This window comes from Sceloporus undulatus, chromosome 1 (genome assembly GCF_019175285.1).
Source record: "Sceloporus undulatus isolate JIND9_A2432 ecotype Alabama chromosome 1, SceUnd_v1.1, whole genome shotgun sequence".
NCBI classification, from domain to species: domain Eukaryota; kingdom Metazoa; phylum Chordata; class Lepidosauria; order Squamata; family Phrynosomatidae; genus Sceloporus; species Sceloporus undulatus.
Genome location: NC_056522.1, coordinates 319,644,206 through 319,665,015, shown reverse-complemented (window position 1 = coordinate 319,665,015; position 20,810 = coordinate 319,644,206). Strand labels below are relative to the sequence as shown.

At 40.1% G+C, this 20,810-nt stretch overlaps 1 protein-coding gene across 1 annotated transcript in view; it reads left to right on the top strand.

Annotated features, from left to right (window-relative positions):
• Positions 1 to 20,475, top strand: part of TYRO3 (TYRO3 protein tyrosine kinase) — a 104,170-nt gene extending 83,695 nt beyond the window's left edge. Inside the window, exons 10-18 of the mRNA XM_042445616.1 lie at positions 35 to 164; positions 986 to 1,083; positions 3,468 to 3,563; positions 4,717 to 4,797; positions 6,277 to 6,369; positions 7,853 to 7,974; positions 10,273 to 10,382; positions 14,569 to 14,728; positions 20,258 to 20,475. Of these exons, the coding sequence (XP_042301550.1) occupies positions 35 to 164; positions 986 to 1,083; positions 3,468 to 3,563; positions 4,717 to 4,797; positions 6,277 to 6,369; positions 7,853 to 7,974; positions 10,273 to 10,382; positions 14,569 to 14,728; positions 20,258 to 20,398 (1,031 nt within the window). The 3' untranslated portion in view covers positions 20,399 to 20,475. The remainder of the gene's footprint in view (positions 1 to 34; positions 165 to 985; positions 1,084 to 3,467; positions 3,564 to 4,716; positions 4,798 to 6,276; positions 6,370 to 7,852; positions 7,975 to 10,272; positions 10,383 to 14,568; positions 14,729 to 20,257) is intronic.
• The last annotated feature ends 335 nt before the right edge of the window (positions 20,476 to 20,810 follow it).

The window sequence follows — 20,810 nt, the reverse complement described above, 5'->3', positions numbered from 1 at the left end:
CATCTTTTTATTTTTATTTTTCTCTTCTACACAGAAGGACAAAGACAACCTCCGTATGGGACATCCTGGGTTCCTGTGGTTTTAGGTATTCTGACTGCACTGGTCACAGCTGTTTCCTTGGCACTAATCCTTCTGAGGAAAAGAAGAAAAGAAACTCGTTTTGGGTAAAAGCCATGTTGTTTTAGTAACTAAAACATATCTCTAGGCCAAGCCTGCATACAGTTACTTACAGAGCAGGTTTCCATTAGACAGAAGATGAGCAGGAACAATGGAAGGAGGGTGAACTATTCAAGGGGTTATTCAGACAATGAAAACATCGGCGGGGTGCAGACCACCAAAAAGAGGCGCCTCCTCGGCGCCTCTCTTTGCTGCACAGGAGCGCCGCTGCTTACAAACAGCGCTGCACAACAAACAAGGAGCTGCAAAAAGCGGCTCCTTTTTGTGGTGCCGCAAAGCCCCAAAGATAGCTCCATTATGTCACAGCTGTGCAGTGGTGTTTGTAGGCAGCGCAGCGCCGTTTGTAGGTGGCGCAGCTGCGACGTAATCATTGTGCACGCCGTTAGTATGATGCTGTGCAACTGCGGCATGCTGACGACGTGCTAGGGTTGCAGGGCGTGTGCACACGCCGCCCCAAGACAACCCTTGCACATCGTGGATGTCCTGCAAAAGGCCCATCTATACAGGGCCATCGATATGGAAAAAGCAGTGTTTTGCGCACTGGGGCAACTCCAGTTTCCCTCAAAGGGATGACATATTGAGCTGTGTCCCTATGTTTGTGTTGCCTTTGGGAAAATAAAAGATAGGAAGGACCTGCCGTAAGACATCAGAACCTTTGCACAGTCTTCCAAAGAGGAAACAGTTAACAATTTAAGGAGACTCTAGGCCACTCACTGCTAAGTACTCATAAGTGGACTATTTTGTACTTTTGTGGCACTTTGTGCATATTCCATTAATAACATCTTTTTGCCTTTTTTTTAACTTCTAGTCATGCCTTTGGCAGCATGGTGGGAGGGGATCCAATAGTCCATTTCAGAGCAGTGAGATCTTTCAACAGAGAAGTGCCAGAACTTATTGAGGCAACATGTAGGTAAAATGTTTTAATACTCTCTCTTACAAATTCCATTCATCAAATGAATTTCTAAATTGCTGATACAGAGCGCTCTTCTTTCCTCCTGCTTTTCTCTTTCAGTTTTCTGAATCTTGATCACTGAATGTTTCTAATACAGATACAAAGTAAAAGACAAAATAATCTCATGGACAGGTTTCTGGAATCTTTGTCCAGAACCCAGGTTTCAAGGTCAACATTAAAAAGTTGCTAAAATCTTGTCATCAATCCCCTCTCCAAACTAACCTGCCTGCTCTGCACTTCACATTCGTAGATTGCATTATTTAGTAGATAATGCCACGTTGCTGGATTGAGATGTTGCAAGGACATATTTTCATTCCATTTCCACTTATACTAACATTTTATTTAGAAATAAAATCTCAATCTCAGGCACATTAACAAGGAGTAAGCCATATTAATCAAAGCAAACCTTCCTTCCAAATAAATATGTATCATTTCAGGCTTCAGTTCTTATTAATTTAAATGTGTCTTCTATAGAAATAAATTGTAACTACCGTATATACTCGCCTATACATCGAAAAATTTAAGCCCAAAAATTGCCTCCAAAATCCTAGGTAGACGTACTGTATATTTGGGTCAATACGGTAATACTTCCCCAAGAGCCTTGGGAAAGCTGTAGAGAGAGGAGGGAAATTGAAGGTTTCTGTGCCCCTTTTTGCAAGCCATCAGCCTTGGGGAAGGTTGTGGGGTAGGGAGGGAAACTAGAGCTTGTGTCCACATTTTGCATGCCCAAACTGTGACCCTTGGGAGAGGTCCAGAGAGGGAGAAGGAGGGAGCAAAGTGGTGTTTCTCCCTCCCACTCCATTTAGATCCTTTGTTGCATGCCCCTGAGTTTGACCCTTGATTATATAAAAATATAATCATATAAAAATCATATAAAAATCCATGATTTTACCCCCCAAACTTGCCCTCGACTTATACATGAGGTTGACTTATACACGAGTATATATGGTTGTTCATAAATTACAACACTGTTTTCATTTGTTATTATATGTTAAAGTGAATATCTTTGCATATGTCCTGCAATACATGAGATAATTAGGGAAGACCCTGCTCTGAATAACATGGCTTTTTCTAGTTTAAAATGGTTTCAAGGAACAGGATTTTCTCAGTGATGGCACTCAATTTGCAGATCTTGGGGAAGTTAATTTAAAAGTGCTGGTTGTGGGATAATGAGAATGGTAAGGAGCCCTGGTGGCACAGTGGTTAAATACTTGTACTGCAGCCACTCGTTCATAAACCATAAGGTTGCGAGTTCAATACCAGCAATAGGGCTCAAGCTTGACTCAGGCTTGCATCCTTCTGAGCTCGCTAAAATGAGTACCCAGATTGTTGGGGGCAATTAGCTTACAGTTGTAAACCTCTTAGACACTGTTAGTTCAGTATGAAGCGGTATATAAATGAAGCTGTTTGTTTTTTGTTTTGTTTTGTAATCAAAAAAGTAATTTTTCTAAGCAGTGTGCCTTTATAAAATTCTTAATCTGTAAGAGCCTTGCAAATCTTATGTGGCACTTTCAGATATTGGTTGTTTTTACATGCTTCATCAAGGTCACTACTCTCTTTGTGTCTATCTTGGTTTGTTTCTTCTGATATACAGTTGGGTCTAGATGTAGTCATGCACAGACCAGACCCTTTGAAATCTATGAGAGCTGCATCTGATGAAGTAGGCTGCAGTCCATGAAAGCCTACACCAAATAAAACATGTTTGATTTTAAAGTATCAACAGTTGTTTTTAAGGACTGAAATTAGTCACAACTAACTCAAGGGACATTGATTTCAGTGGATCTGTCCTAAGAATGATTGCATTTGAAACCAATGTATTTTAAAGTGTACTCACAGCTTTTAGTTATATGTTGTAAAAATAAACTGGAAATATTTTTGTTTAGGCTTTCTGCCATTTTAATATATAAAGTAACTGAGCCACCTTTGTGCTCACTCCAGATAGTTCTCTGTTGTAATTTATTCTAGCGCCTATTATATACCAACAGCTATGATGCAACCTCTTTGGATTGACTCACAAATGACCATCTGTAGAACAGTTGATACAAGTCTGATCCATCTGTACTGCTTACATTGTTTTTAATTCCTCTCTATTGTTTAAAGGATTTCATAACATTTTAAACTGAAATAAATAAATGCAATTGTAACAATTCCAAAATCTGGAAATTTGAAATACTTTATAATACCTGAAAAGGAAATGAGATTCAGTCACTCATTATTCATACTATCTGTCTTTAATATTCAATGCAATTTATTTCTAGCATCAAACTTAAGATTCTAGAAAATAAGTGCAAGGTTTACTGAAATTATTTGTTAAATTCATCTTTCTGTCTCTCTCCAGTGGACAGTATAGGAATCAGTGATGAACTGAAAACTAAACTGAAAGATGTCCTTATTCAAGAGCAGCAGTTTACTTTGGGGAGAATGCTAGGCAAAGGTGAGTGTGAAACGAGGCCTACAAAAAGGTCATTTGATCTGAGCAAAGCTTACACTTCATTTTATGGTTAGCCAGGTTATGCCTAAATCCATTGATTTCAAGGAGTTTTAGCATGCCTTAATGACCTGGAACAGGATTATTAGACTACAACAGTCACTGACTTATTGGAATGAATCAAACAGAGGATGGAATTTAGCTGAGACCCATCTTTCTGTTTATCAACCAGCCCTTTCATGACTTTTATAACAATAATGAAGGAATATGTCTACAACTTGAGATTGCTTGGACCAGACATACCAACACACCTAACGTGTGGTGTCATGGGCATTGCTGAAGGAAGGAGGAATTTGGCAAGGCAAAGAAAGGAAATGATTCAGCTAGAGAAAGAATAAGCAAAATAGCATATTTTGAAAAGTACAACAGTGGAAAGAGAACACATTGTAAAATATAGGAAAGAGGTAGAAAATGAAAAGTAAGGGCCTGAACAGACAGGCCAAAATAAAGCTGCTTCGTGTAACTTTGGAGGTATGCTGTTCAAATGATGCATGCATTCTCAGAGGCTGGAAGCCACATGAAAGTCATGCTCCAGTCCTAAGGACTGGAATGTTGCTTTGGCACAGCTTCCGGACTCTTAAGATGCATGTGTCATTTAAACAGCTTACCTCTAAAGTGACCCAAAGCAGCTTTATTTTGGCCTGTCTGTTTGGGCCCAAAGTGAGAGTGGAATTGCCGCTAAGCAAGTCTGGGGAGAGGAAAGAGTTGGGATTAGAACTGAGTGGGGAAGTTTTTGTAGCAGGAAAAAGGGTTTAAGAAGATCATTCTTCCTCCATTCTTTATATCATTATCTCTTAAAAATCTAGAAGTACAATGCATTCAGGCACTTTTACATCCTATGGTTTTATCATTTGCTGTTCTTACCAGTGTTATTATTTCTCCTAGGATTTTACAGTTCAGTGAGATATTGTCTTTTTTTCCTCTCAGAAATCATTCCAAAATGTGTTCTTATGGAAGAAAGCCTTTCATTGGAAGAGACCATTATTTAGTAGCATCCATCTATATAGCCTTTCTTCATCTAAGATCTAAATCCATTATGGTCCATGGGAGTAAAACTCAGTTGCATTGTGTTTGACTTGTTCCTTTTGTACTTTATCAGGAGAATTTGGTTCTGTAAGAGAAGGTCAGCTGAAACTGCCTGATGGTTCTCTCCAAAAGGTTGCAGTAAAAATGTTAAAAGGTAAGTAGTCTCTAGGCTAGTTGATATGCCCCCAGTGCCTTGCTATTACCATTCATCAAACAACATTATATGCTGTTCTTCCTTTCCGTTTCCTCTCCTCCTGTCCTTTCTTTTCATCTTTTGTCACTTTGTGCTTTCCACATTAAAAGCCAGGCCTTGCTTTAGTACTCACACAAGGTCACTGAATGTTGCAGTTGTGACTATAAAGGCAGTATCATCATAACTGTAGCTATTAGTCTGTGAATTAAGTGCTGTGACATCCATTAACAAATTATAAGTATGAAGGTAGATGTAGAATGCCATTGGGAAGGTTCCTGAACCATTAAAATCACTGGGAGTTTTAACGCTGTTTTCTATAGAAGCAAGAACTACTCTCAAAATGGATACTTTCAACCATAAGTTTAATTTTTGACAAATGTCATCAATAATAGCTAAATCAGATTTGATCAAATATAATGGTTCACTATACCTAATCTACATATCAATATTTTTCTTGTTGTTAACTACCTTCATGTCAATCTCGATCCATGGCAACCCTATGGATGAGACATCTCCAGGCTTCCCTGTCCTCTACTGCTCTGCCCAGCTCCTACAAATTCATATTCTTTATCTCTTTCATTAAGTTCATCCATCTAGCATGTGGCCTTCCTCTCTTTCTCCTTCCCTTCTCCTTTCCTAACATTATTGTTTTTTCCGAAGATTCATTCCTTCTCATGATGTGCCCAAAGTATGACAGTCTTACCGTAAGTCTTGTCCTCTTGGCGTCTAGGGATATTTTAATCATTGTGTTGCCAAGGCTATGGATTAAAGTGGATTAAAGTAAATGTACTTTTTGTTTCTTGATTTGTTTTACTAATATGGTAAAACATACTTTATTGGCCTTTCTTATTCAGCAGGTCTAGGATGTAGTACTATGCCTACTTATCCAATTGAATGCAGAGGAACTTACTTCTAAGTAGACATGTATGGAAGTAGACGTGTCCTGTTAGAAAACTGTATGCTATAGTCACTTTTAAAAAGGCTTTGTGATTGGTAAGAGAACATTGTTTCTTAGCACAATTACTCAAAGATCAGAATTCCCAGTAATGTTAGTTCAACTGTCTCTCCTGTGACTTGATAGTACATGTGCTAATCAGCTCAACATTTCAAGAATGCTGATGTTGCCACTCAATTACTGTTTCTTAATAGTAATAGTCACAGTTGGTACGTTTTGCAATTCCTTTCTGACACCACTGACTACAATCCAGCACACATCTACTTCAAGCATAATGGTCTGCCAACTGTGGCAACATACCATGCATCTGATGAAATGAGCTACAATCAAGGAAAACCTATGTCAAGTAAAATGTGTTTGACTTTAATGTATTCTTGTTTTAAATGTGTTAGTCTTTAATGTGATCTTGTTTTATCATCTGCCATCTTTCTTTTAAATCATCTTCATTATATTTGAAGTCTTAATAAGCCTTTCCTTTATTTTAGCGGACATCTTCACTTCAAGTGACATTGAAGAATTCTTGAAGGAGGCTGCTTGTATGAAGGAGTTTGACCATCCACATGTTACTAAGCTGATTGGTGAGCAATTTTGGATGTTCCATCAACTTGTATGTAAATGTTCCAAACTGTGCATGATCCATAGCTATTTTTCTACAGACAATACAATTAGGAGGTAGCCGTAGTCAAGTAACACGTTGGCCTATTTAAAAGTTCTTGGTGTGTCACATTCAAAATACAGTCGCAGGTTTGACATTCACAGTTTTGGTTATTTGCGAACATTAAACCCCAAACCCCTCCTACCCTGGAAAGGCTTGGGAGAAGCATCTCTGAAGCCTTTCCAGGGTGGAAGGGGACAGAGGAATGGAGCGCTCTGTTCCCCAAACTCCTTCCATCTTGGTAAGGCTTGGGAGAAGCATCCCTGAAGCCTTTCTAGGGTGGGAGGGGCCAGAGGAAGGGAGTGCCCCTCTGTTCTGAGCCCCTCCGACTCAGGAAAAGCATCTCTGAAGCTTTTCCGGGGTGGGAGGGGGCAGAGGAAGGGAGTGCTCCATTCCTCAAACTCCTTTTACCATGGAAATGGCTGCCATATGTGTGGGGTGGGTTATTCATTGGTCATTCACGGGGGTCTTGTTCCCCTAACCCCTGCAAATGTGGAGGGCTGACTGTACTTCAAGCAGTAAACTGGTTCACATGATTCTCTTATCTAACCCTAGTTTCTATTGACATTTAGAGGATTATTGCACAGCTAAATAAAGCATCTTACCACTGCCGAATTCAGTCTTCATTTGGGCTGCATGCTGGCATTATCACACGGCTTTTCTTCTCAAAACCGCCATCTGGGTATAGCCCAGCTCCAATGCTAGCCCCTGAACTTGCTTCCGCTTCCATTTTTCGAAATTGGAAAACTCCCAACTTTGAAAAATGGCTGCTGAAGCGAATTCAGGGACCAACATTGGTGCCAGGCTGTACCTGGATGGTGGTTTTGAGGAGAAAAGCCGTGCAATAACACCAGTGTGCAGCCCGAATGAAGACTGAATTCAGCAGTGGTAAAACACTTCATTTAGAAGTGTGATAATCCCTTTAGGAATACATATTGCATAGTTATAGTTAGAGGAAAGGTGGTAAATTAGCTGCACTGTAGAAAGATATTAAAAGCACTCAATAAACAACTTTCATAATGAAAACCATCCTGTTGCTTTAGACTCAATGTACCTGGTTTCACATGGGGGAAAACATGCCTATTTTATAGTTACAATTTTGCAATACAGTGCAAAACAGAACTTGTTCTGACTATTCCTTGTAGAGGGGCCACCTTTCTTTAAGTGTGTTTAGGCATTCAGAATACAAGAATGATCAATTTCTGGAAAGGTCTTACCAATTATAAATTCTTCTGAAACAAATAAGAATAGATGACACAAACTCCATGAACTGGTTCAGGCCAAGGATTGAAATGATCACTTCCACAGATATGGTGGTATATTTTCAGCAAATAGTGAAGACCAAAGTGTAATAACTGAGTTCAAGGATAATTGTACTTGCTAACTTTTATTTTCTGCATCTTCAGGAGTCAGCTTGCGCAATCGGCCTAAAGGCCGGCTTCCAATCCCAATGGTTATCCTGCCCTTTATGAAGCATGGAGACCTTCATTCTTTTCTACTGATGTCCCGAATTGGAGAAAACCCTTTTGTAAGATTCTCTTTTAATATGTCCCTCATATAAAAACTAATTTGAAAATCACATTTTGAAGTGAGGTTTCTGTTTATCAAATGCAGTTTCTTCTGGGCATGCGATGCAAACCAATGTTTTCCCGTTTTAAATTCAGCAGTCCTACTTATTGCTTTTAGTTTTAGACACTTACCGTATATATAGTCGGCTCTTCTTATACACGGATTCAAGCATCCATGGTTTGAAAATGTTCAAAAAAAGTATAAATTTCAAATAGCAAACCTTGATTTTCCATTTTTTATAAGGACATCATTTTGCTATGTCATTATATTTAATGGGACTTGAGCATCCACAGATTTTGTTATCCATGGGGGATTTTGGAACCAAACCCTAGCATATAACAAAGGTCCACTGTACTCGTGTATAAGTTGAGAAAATTAGGTCAAAAAATTGACCCAAAAAACCTGGGTCGACTTATACACGGGTCCATAGCTAATTGACCCGAGCCTCTCCCTGGCCGGGCTTTTTCCCCAGCAAAAGAGCCCAGCTGGGGAGATGCTGGGCAGGGCAATTACTCGCTCCAAAGACTTTGTCTGGTCGGGCTTTTTCCCCAGGAGAAGAGCCCAGCTGGGGAGGGGCTAGGAAGGGTGATCACTCACCCCAAAGCCTCTGCCTGGCTGGGCTTTTTCCCCGGGGAAAGAGCCCAGCTGGGGCGGGGCTAGGAAGGGCGATCGCTTGCCCCAAAGCCTCTGCCTGGCCGGGCTTTTTGCCCAGGGAAAGAGTCCGGCTGGGGAGGGGCTAGGAAGGGCGATTGCTCACCCCAAAGCCTCTGCCTGGCAGGCTTTTTCCTCAGTGAAAGAGCTCAGATGGAGAGATGCTGGGCATGGCGATTGCTCGCCCCAAAGCTTCTGTCTGGCCGGGCTTTTTCCCCAGGGAAAGAGCCCAGCTGGGGAGATGCTGGGCAGGGCGATCGTTTGCCCAGAAGCTTCTTCGCAGCCCAGCTCTGTCCCCAAGAGAAAGCCCTGCTGCAGACTGGCTGGGCAGGGCGAGCAATCACCCTGCACCTTGTCTGCAGCCAGGCTGCCTCAGGAAGTTTGACCCTCAACATATCTACAGGGCATACGAAAATCCATGCTTTTGCCCCCAAAAGTTGACCTCAACTTATACACGAGGCTGGCTTATAGTCAAGTATATACAGTAGACATTTTGATTGCTCCTCAGCTCATAAATGTTTTGAACTCATATTGAACAAAGCAGACGGGCAGGAAGGAGTGGCTAGAAGACACTCCCAGCTTCATCACCATGAGGTTGTGGTGAACCCATGCCTTCTGGGGTTGGTTTTGGGTTGCCTTAGGTGGCCTTGGCATGGCCCTGGGGCGGCTTCAGGGTGCTCTAGGAGTGTGCATCATGTAAATGCCATGCCCCCGGAGCTGCTGGAAGCTGCCCCTGGCTGCCCATCTGTTTTGGGCCATAATCACTCCGCCTTGAGTCCCCTGGATCGGAAGAAAGGTGGGATATAAGTAAATCATCATCATCATCATCCAGATGTACTTGCTGTTGACGGCAAAGATGAAAGATGAATGCTAGTGCCTACAGAAGATTGTATGTGTAGTTCCTTGCTGTTGCAAGTGTGATCAAAACATTACCATTAGTGATCTTTGCTAAGCCTGTGCCTTCTGAGTAATATGGTCTTAGTTGTTTCTTTAGTGTTATATTAAAGTATTTTTTCTCAGTAAGATTGGAGCATGAACATGTTCTTGGACTCTGGTATTCAGGATTCTTTGAATAAGCTCTGGGCAGAGACATACTAAAATATATATGTATATATATATATATATATATGATATTAAATGAGACTATTTAAAAAAAGAAAAAGGAAAAGAACTTTACATACAACTCACTATTCTGAGTGCTAGGTTAGTTTTATATTTGAACATTAACAATCTCATAATTCTTTGATAAGCAAATCAAGTTGTCAAGAAGGTACATGCTTTTTGACTGTATCTCTTGTCTAGAGCCAAGGTAGATGACCATGAAAATTTGTGGTGCAGCTTTATCAAAATTATACTGGTTTATTTCACACTGAACAGCCCACTCCACCCCGATGCCAGCATTTATCGCTAGTCTGTTTAGCTCCTTTGTTTCCTTTTACAGTCTGGATGAAAAAAAGCATTGGGATACACTTGTAAGGAATCTTAAATTATATGGCTCTGCTAATTATGCTTTTTCATCTTTAAAGCTGGGAACAGACTAAATGCATAGCATGATGCACTATCCCTTCCCCATAACTCACCTTTTGTTGTGCTTCTTTTTCTGCAGAACTTGCCCCTCCGAACCCTCCTAAAATTTATGATTGATATTGCTAGTGGCATGGAGTACTTGAGCTCCAAAAACTTCATACACAGGGACTTGGCTGCTCGGAACTGCATGTGAGTTCACAGTGTTCTCATCTGCTAACTTAAGTATTTACAAAGGTTATGAAATGCAGAAGAGATTGGATGAGAAAGACCAGGAGTCACCAGGTGTGGGATGAGCTTCCTGAAAGGAAACTCAAAGAGTGCTTTTGTAGACAATTACACAAAACAGTGCTTGTTGAACTTTTACAGCTGAGCCAAGCAGCTTCCCCACCTGCTAGTCTACTAATTGTAGAAGAACTGTTTCCAGCATTCCTATGTGTAAGTGCAGGGGTGCCAAAATGCATCCCCAAGGCCCCCAAACCCTTCAAAAATATTGAAAACAATTTACAATACTTGCAGCAAAATATGGTTAAAAATATTCCCCATGCTATCTAGGGGACTCAAAATTGGCTTTGAATTAATATGGCTCAGTGGTTAGACACTGTGACGATCGTAAGATTGGCAGATCAGCAGTTTGAGGCCCAAGTGCCGCATGACAGAGTGAGCTTCCGTCACTAGTCCCAGCTTCTGCCAAGCTAGCAGTTTGAAAGCATGTAAAAGTGCAAGTAGATAAATAGATACCACTTTGGTGGGAAGGTAACACTGTTCTGTGCAGTCATGCTGGCCACACGATCACAGAGTCATCTTTGACAATGCTGGCTCATCGGCTTAGTAACGGAGATGAGCACTGATCTCTACATTTGGACATGCCAATCTTGTCGAGGGAAAACCTTTACCTTTACCTTTAAAATGACCTGAGGAGAGAAGATTGGCTTCCTGTTATAAAATAGTGGAAAGAGAAGTGGTCAAATCTTATATATTAGTTTACTGAGTATTAAAACACTCCAGTTTGCATCAGAATATGTTGTTTCAAATTAAGTTTGTTCATATGTAGGTTACATATGAGTTGTAATAAATGTGCATCTTTGTGGATGTAGAACATACATAATGTAATGCAATTAATAGATGAGCAAGAAAATAATGAAATGTAATTAAGAAAATGAACTAGGGATAGAGAAGATTTATGACAAATAAAAAGTTGTAATGGGATGATATTTGTATGTAGGTTTACACAAGAAGAAAAGATAAAAAAGACCTTTTGAAGGACTGAAATTATGTTCTATCTTTTATATTTTATACCCCCTTTCAAATTCTTTTTTATTGTAATGTTAAGAAAGAAATAATGTTTGAGGCTTTTAAATTTAAAATAAATTGTTAAAGAAAGAAAGAAAGAAAGACCTGAGGAGGTGAGGATAGTCTTAGCCATCCAAAAAATGTTTTTAAAAAGTGGGTGTATGGGTGAAGCAGTGGAATGTGGCCCCCCAAGTTTCCCCAAATCCTTGGCAGTTGCTCCTATATTTACTTCAGAAAAACTGATTGAGAAATATGATTTCCCTTTCTTCTAGACGTGTGTGTGTGTTTGTGTCTTTAGAGTGCTATGCAGATTATTGGACTATTGTCATGGACACAGCAGCATGAACTTTATGACATTCTAACTCTCCAGCCAAAGTGTATCTTTTTCTAAGTCAGCCATTCCCAACATGGTATCCTCCAGATGTTTTTGACTACAGCTACCATCAGCACAAGCCAGCATGACAATTGGTCAGCTTATGAATAGAGCTGTGATCCAGAATTTGGAGGATACTAGCTTAGGTTAGGGCAGTGACATCCCTGGGGGTTGCACACTGGGTGACACCCAATCAGGCCTTCCTCTCACTGCAGGGTATGAAGGACCATGCACCCCTCCTGGCTTTGCCAGGGAGGCAAAAGAGAGTGCCGAGGGCACCTTTTTGGCCACCACTGTCCCCCACAGCCCCCCTTTCTGCACTGTGTGACACCAGGGATAGGGACACCACTGAGTTAGGGATTCTTGTAAATAAATACTTGATATATGTTCTTTTTGCTCTCCTACTGGGTTTCTAAGACATGACTAACCAAAAAGAAAAGTAGCAAAACTCATACACTCTATGTGCTACATTTCAGGTCATATGTGCCCACCATTTCAGAAACCAGGTCAGATAGACTTAATAAGACAAGTCAACAAGGATCTTTCCAATAAAAAGACCTTACCTTTTAAGAGAAGGGACAAGGAACAAAGTTGCAAAGCAAATCAGAAGCATAAATGAAAGTCTGTAAGAAAGAGTTAGGTGTGGGTGTTTATAAGCAGAAATCCATTGTGTAGGAAATGGATATCATATATAGATTCAGATGAAGTTCATTTTAAAAAATAAATTTCTGGAGCATTGTTTCAGAAAATATTTTTGAGAGTGAAGATCCATTAGATATGTGGAGAAACTAAAAAGTTAGGATAGCTGCCTTCTTTATGTTGCTTGTATTTGTGGGATGTTGCCCTTCTTTGTTAGTACTTGGAGGGGAGCTCACCAACAAACACCATTGGCTTGAGGCTGTATTTCAGAGGAAGGAATTGGCAAAAACACCTTTGAGAATTCCTTACCTTAAAAAACCCCTATGACATTCAGGGGGCCACTATAAGTCAACAAGTGATTTGAAGACACACACACACACACACACTGTTATGGCCTCTATTTTGATTTTTTGTTGTTGTTGTTGATTTCTCAGTACTGAGCCACTATATAATACATTTCTGAAGCATAATGGAATTTCAGAAATGTACTGTTTTGATGGAATACCACTGCTTTTTTTCCAATAACAAAAGAAAAAAGAATAGTGTTTCTGGGGCTGAGGTTATAATAAAGGCCCCAGACACTATCAGCTTTGATGTGCTGAAAGGTAAACAGGTGAATAGGTTATGCCAAACATACAAAGTACAGATTCCAATGCTTCTGAGGAGGAAAAATATATATTTTTTTAAATAGGGTTTAGTAGCACTGATTGATGTGATAACCAGTGAGACTGGTGTTGGAATGAATGAATCATACTTCTTCCTTCTCCCTTCCAATCTGTTAGAAGAAACATAGAAAGAAAAGGGAAAGCAAATTATTTCATCATTGCCATGTAACCTGGCAATGACCGTATTCTTTAAGGCCATCTAGCATAGCTCTTGGATGCTGAAGGAGGAACAAGCCCAGTAATAAATTCTGCTTGTTGCCTCTCGCTTAGAGATCTCAGGCACTCTGCACTGTTGCAGTTCCATTCCAGGCTTCCTTTTAGTTTGGGAATTTGATTGCTTCCAGATTATTCTATTTTGTTTCTGCTCCCAAGTATGTCTGACAAGAGCTCTCTGATCCAGTACTTCTTAATGTGTGTTTAGAATCTGAGGAGTGTTGTTTATATTTCCATAGCACATACTATAACCATTCTGTGCATTCTCATGTAGAAGCGTTTCAGGTGTTCCTGCACCATGTGGACACTCCTAGTAGATAACTGATTGACCAGTTCCTTCTGATTAAGATTGAGTTATTGTATTTACAGATTGCTGGCATACTCTAAGCATCTTACAATATAAACTACAAATGATCCTCCCTATCCACAGATTCTGCATCCATGTATTCAACATGCACAGATTGAAAATATATATTTTATTAAATTGCAAAAGCAAACCTTGATTTTGCCATTTTATATAAAGGACACAATTTAACTATGCCATTGTATAAATGAGACTTGAGCATCCACACGGATTTTAGAATCCACAGGAGCTCCTAGAAACAAATAACAGACACTGAAGGTCCACTGTATTATTTTTTAAAATAATCCAAAAAACAAAACAGATCAGCAGAATTTTCTCGTGCTTTGGGTACAGCTTTCAGGAGCCTATTGGATGAGTTTGTCATCATCTGTCTTTCCTTCAGGCCACATAGTTCTTTAATCAGCTCCTGGAGAAAGGACTGCTCCAGGTGGATTATCTCAGGCCACTGGTGGTCTCTGAGAGCTGAGAACCCCTCATCCTTACACAAATTCTTAGAGGAAACAAAGTGAGGTTAATTCTGTCTTCAGTTTGAAATCATTCTTCTGTTCTCAGGTTGGAGTAGGCACCCTTCCTAGGTTAAACAGTTAGAACCTATAGCTTATGCCAGTTATTAACCAGTCTGATGCTAGATGCTGATAACTTTGGCTCAGCATTGCCAACAGTCTGAAACATACTTGATCTTGTGTTTATTATATATCAGCATCAAGCTGCGCTTTGACACACGGGGTGAACTAATATGAAGGGGGTAACCTACACCTGCTCTTACCACCTCTGGCACCTGGATATGCTTAAAAGGCTTAAATACTTTATTCATTACTTTTTTTCCTTCAGGTTGGATGAAAACATGAATGTATGTGTTGCTGACTTTGGACTTTCGAAGAAAATCTATAGTGGAGACTATTACCGTCAGGGCTGTGCCTCTAAGCTGCCAGTGAAGTGGCTTGCACTGGAAAGCCTAGCAGACAACCTATACACAACACACAGTGATGTGGTGAGTGATTTTTCTCTTTGAATTTGGGATTAGGAAGTGGTTATAATATGTAAGTGGCACTGGTGTGATGTTTTGTGAGGAGAGATAGTGAGACTTATACTTCAAATGCCGTTTTAACCTGAGACTGACATGAGTCAGTGTAAGGATTAACAAAATCCTACACTTGGGGGCAGAAATCCAGTACACAAAATAGAAAAGATATAATTCAGTTTTATTCTGAAATTAGTAATGCCTACAAGACTACATTCACAATAATTTCTCCTTAGCTCAGCTGCAACATGGAATAACCAGCAAATGATTATTGCTCTTCCTTCCACAAAAAAAGAGACAGCAAGTTTTTAGATTTAGATTGCAAAGCAAGAGCTAGATTGAAGCCTGGGTTATCACTTTTTCTTCAATTAACACAACTGGAGCTAATTGTGTTGGCTTTTTCTTGCCTAGCTCCTCATTCTTTGTGTCTTCTTCTTCTCTTTTTCGACTTCTCTTTGTGAATCTTGATGTCCCAATGACCCTTCTCACAACCAACACAAAAAGAGAAGGCTAATTTACATGAATCTTCCTACTACTTTTGGTTGAATTCTTTACATAAAATTCTTGAATAGTTATAATAAATGTTGGTTCTAAGTGAAGACTCATTTGTAAAATATAAGAAAAATCATTCATTAATTTTGATTGCTAGCAATGAGTCCTTGAAAGAATAATTTACTGGAACCTGACGCTATCTGTGTGGCTAAGATTTGCCTCACTGACCCTTTCTTACATGCATGATATGCCTTTTCCTTATAGTTCCTTTCCATTTTTGCCAACTCTTCACAGCCTTTATGATCAGACTAATTTCAGCTTGTTGTCATCAGCATCTTATTATTATTATTATTATTAACCTTTATTTATGAAGCGCTGTAAATTTACACAGCGCTGTACATGCAATCTTTTTAGTTAGACGGTTCCCTGCCCTCAGGCTTACAATCTAAAAAGACATGACACAGAAGGAGAAGGGAGTGGTGGAGGGAAAGGGTAAGAGGTCCAGCAGTTCCTCTCAACCTCCGAGGTCTGGACCAAGGCAGATGGACTGGAGGGAGGGCAAGGCTTCATAATGGATGGTTAATCATTATCCAGAGAAAATACATAATCACAAGTAGGATAATACATATACAGTACATAGGAATACAGGAAATGGATCGATAAACAGCCAACAAGAGAACATCAGATAGTAAGCGACAATTATGCGATGCCTGGGAAAGCTTCTCTGAATAGGATGGTTTTCAGCTCCGTTTTGAAGCTGGTTAAAGAAGTGATGGCTCTTGCTTGTGGAGGAAGAAGGTTCCAGGAGTGAGGGGCAGCAAGTGAAAAGGGGCGAATCCGGGATGGGGCAGAGGAAATCCTGGGCTGAGACAGGAACCCTTGACTACCAGAACGGAGGGCCCTGGTGGGAAGGTGAAGAGAAAGAAGGTCTGATAAGTAAGGAGGGGCCAGTCCATGGAGGGCTTTGAATGTCGACAGCAGGAGCTTATACTGAATGCGGAAAGGGAGAGGGAGCCAGTGAAGGGATGCCAACACAGGAGAGATGTGGTCAGAGCGGTGGGTGGAAGTGATAATGTGTGCAGCTGAATGCTGGACAGAGATTAAAGGACGGAGGTGAGAAAGAGGAAGCCCAGCCAGGAGGACATTACAGTAATCAAGTCGTGAGATCACTAGGGCATGGACCAGGATCTTGGCAGTAGAGGCGGAGAGATATGGTCGGATTTTGGCAATATTGTACAAAAAGAATCTACAAGCCTTGGCTCTGGTCTGGATCTGAGGGATACACGACAGAGAAGAGTCAAAGATAAAACCAAGACTGCGGGCTTGCTGGACTGGTTGAATGGAAATGTTGTCCACAGAGACAGAAAAGGAGTGTTGAAGGTTGGGCTTAGGAGGAAAGACAAGGAGCTCCGTCTTGGACATGTTGAGCTTCAAACGCCGATGGCGCATCCACTGCGAGACAGCTGTAAGGCAAGATGAGACTTGCTGTTCAAGCCTTGGCGAAAAGTCAGGGGCAGAAAGATACAGCTGGGTGTCATCGGCATACAGATGGTAGGAAAAACCAAAAGAGCTGATGAGTTTTCCTAAGGACAGTGTGTAGAGAGAAAACAGAAGGGGACCCAGAACAGAGCCCTGGGGAACTCCAACAGATAAGGGAACAGGAGAAGAAGTCAGACCCCCTGCAACTACTGCAAAAGATCTGCCAGACAAGTAAGATCTAAACCAGTCGAGAACAGAGTCTGAGAACCCAAGGCCAGAGAGTATGTCAATTAGGAGACAGTGATCAACAGTGTCAAAGGCTGCAGACAGATCGAGACAGATCGAGCAAGGTATTGCTCTCAAGGTACCACCCACACCCTTTTATATTCACCACAAGCACAAGCATAAGATTTTACAAAGATTTATTGGGGCAGTTGCCTCTCTCCTGTCAGATCAATATGTGTGCTAATCCAGTAGGAGCTTCACTTAAATTTGTAAACCACTTTACATTTGTGAGCCACGTTGAGTCGCCAAATAAAAATGGTGGTGGTGGGGAAAGATTATGAAATAACAAGACCAAGAAATTGACATTCAGTGCCTCTGAGAAAAGAAAACAAGTGTGTCCCCAGGAGTGATAGGTAATTTGGGAACAATGCCATATGGAATAACAAAATTTCTGAATGGAATTCCCATAAAAACTTGGAAATACCACATTATCTAATCATTCCTCACTGATTCCTAGGTTCTTGGAGAGAATTCAAGTAGGTTGGTATAAAATTACAACCAGTAACATCTGGTGGACTCTAAAACCAATAATAAATAATATTAACCAAAATTATTACTATTATTATTATTATTTAGATGATGCTGTAGATGTAGTACCAACAGAATACCTATAATCCCGCAGCTGGCTGTGGGAGTTGTTGTCCAAAAAGTAACATTTTGAAGCTCTACTTATTATTACTTATTTTATTTATTTATGTATAGTATTTATACCCCACTTTTCAGCCAAAAGGCTACCAGAGCGGCTTACATTATTTTAAATTAGCCATTTCCCTGCTCTCAAGCTTACAATCTAAAAATTCGTATAGCATTATCACTTCACATGGTGATTTACAGAATCAAAAGTTTAACATTTGGTCAAAGAAAAGATGCAGTACCAGAGATGATGATGATGATGATGATGATGATGATGATGATGATGATAGGTGATTGTTTCTATTTCACACATGTAGGCCTATTGCAGTAGTGCAATGAGATTAATGGATTCTGCCAAAAATACGTTTTATCCATTATTCTGTGAAAAAGATGACAACATTATAATACAAATAATAGTTTTCTGACATGGTATGATTACTGGCAAATTGAATTGATTGCTTTGTTTCATGATAATAGGAAATGGGAATATACTGAGGACAGCAAATAATAGTGGGTAGTGTTTTGGATTCAGCCACATGGCTTCTTGTTCGGTTGTGGACAAACCACTATCTATAACACAACTTATTTAATAACAGCCAGCTTGATGTAGTGGTTTTAGTGTTGAACTATGACTCTGGAGACCCCCTAGAGTGAATCCACAGTTAGCAATGGAAGCCATTGGATGACCCTGGGTAAGTCACACTCTCACAACCTCAGAGGAAAACAAAGGCAAACCCTGTCTAGACAAATCTTGCCAAGAAACCCCCTTGACAGATTAACTTTAGCGTTGCCATAGGTCAGAAACAATTTGAAGGAGCAACAACAAACCTATTTCATATGCTACCTGAGCTTCATAGGATAACAGTAGGATATAAATGTACACAGTAATATTGAAGTTCTTGGAAATAATTTGTTGTTCATTATATTGTAGTGTGATTGTACTCTGAAAAGAAGACTGCTCCCTCTAGTGCAGTGCTTCTCAATTATTTTCTGTCATGCTCCCCCTAGGAAGAAGAAAACATTTCGCGCCCCCCGCGCGACTGTAAATAGCATCATTTGTCTATAAATTTGTTATAAGTACACCTCTGCATAACACTGTATCCTGAGCCTCGCACCCCCCTTTACGGAGCCTCGCGCCCCCCTGGGGGGCCCGCCCCACTATTTGAGAAGTACTGCTCTAGTGCAATATTCTGGTAGCCCTAGGTCAAAAAGCAGTGTGTCTCCATATGCATATTTAACTACTGGAACTAAAATAATAATTGTAAGCCACTCTGATAGCCTTTAGGGAAGGGTGGGGTATAAATACCATAAACAAACAAACAAACAAACTGATCTCAGACAGTGATGTACCACCAAGGTTTTTCCCTGATAGGTCTATTAAAATGGTATTTGGTTTATGCAAATAAAGAATCAAGCCACTTCTATTTTATTGAGGATTATTTGCTTCTGGGGGAAAGATAGCAAAGTACAAACTACATTGAATGAATGAAAGCACAGTTCTCTGATTAAATAAGGAGACATCCAAGCTTGACTTAAAACCTGTTGTCACCCTGGCAAGGCAAGGACCATGTGATAAAAAATCTTCCTTTATAGACCCTTAGCTCCTCCCCAGTTTTTTCCCTTGAAATATGTGATATGTTCAGTTCCTTTCCCACTTTGCTTTAAAGAATGGTGCTGAAAGTACAGACCATGAGCTATATACAGTCCACCTAGGCTATTTTGAGCCCACCAGGACCCTCGAATACCCTCTTATTTATTTATTTTTAATTTTGGAAAAGGTGGGGAAATGCCTCCTCACCCCAGAGTACCCTGGGGTACTTTTTTACTACAATTCCTATTGACTCTACTAAGCATGGCCAGTGACCAAGGATGATGGGGGTTGTAGTCCAGAACATTTGGTAGGCACCAAGTTGCTTACCCGGCTTATATAGTTGTTTAAGTAAACACAATATTAAAATCACATTCAGATTTGGAGTTGATACCCTGATGTATCAACTATGTTTTCAACAAACCATAGTTTCCTATATTCAGATGAGCTATAATTTATTATTAACTATGACCAGAAGCTTTACATCTCCTTTCATCAGTTGCAAACACAAGGAAATAGAATGAGAAAGTACTGTACATGCCTGTGGCTTGCTGTAGCTTGTCACTGTTATAATAAGCCAAGGTTTATTCATCTGACCTTTGTATCAACTGTTGTGGATTATAGAGTTCCTGAACGAGCAATGGCTAATGGAGTGGTTTTTTTGGGATGTCTCCAGCAGAATGTTATAACTTTTCCCAATTTTATCCCCCCTGCCACAGCTTCAGTATGGGGGATGAATTATATTATGGTCTAACACATCTTTCATTGGAGGAGCAGGGAATCTGTGAAATGTTGAAACTTCCCTAAATCAGTATCCATCTATAAACCCAGAATATTTAGCAGTAAATTGATCATTCATTCATTCATTCATTCAGACATTACTTCTCATAGCCAAAGGCCATCAGAAGGCAGAAATTAATTAATATATTAAAAGATAAAAATAATATGTTTCATCTTCTTGAGAGTTATTGCTTAACTATATTTCTTCCATCCCCACACCTTCTTCAACTGGTATGTTTCAGTGGGCATTTGGCGTGACTATGTGGGAGATTGTGACCCGCGGGCAAACTCCTTATGCAGGCATTGAGAATGCAGAAATTTACAACTACCTCATCAGTGGGAATAGACTGAAGCAACCCCCGGAGTGCCTGGAGGATGTGTAAGTAGCTTATTTATCTATTTTGTAACCCAGACATGGGCACATCTTCTTCAGTAAAGGCCAAAGCAGGAGAAGACAAAGCTACACAAAAGTACATCCATGCTTTCGGGCAGCTCAAGTACATTTGTTTGTATTTATTATTAGAGTTCTTTCTTCACTTAGGAGAGGAGTGATTCCATCTAAATTCTTTTTCTTCTCTGGTGTTTTTTTTCTCCAGAATGTCCTAGAGTAAATATTGACGAAGTGCTTGGAAAATGTCTTTAGCCATCAAGACAAAAATGTAACATATTTAATTGCTGTGCTCCACAGTACAAAACAAATATACACTGCAATATGTGTTACGCCTGTTTACTTGAAAGTAACCATATTCCACTGTATTCAAAGTGACTGACCTCTGGTGAAGTGTATATAGGATT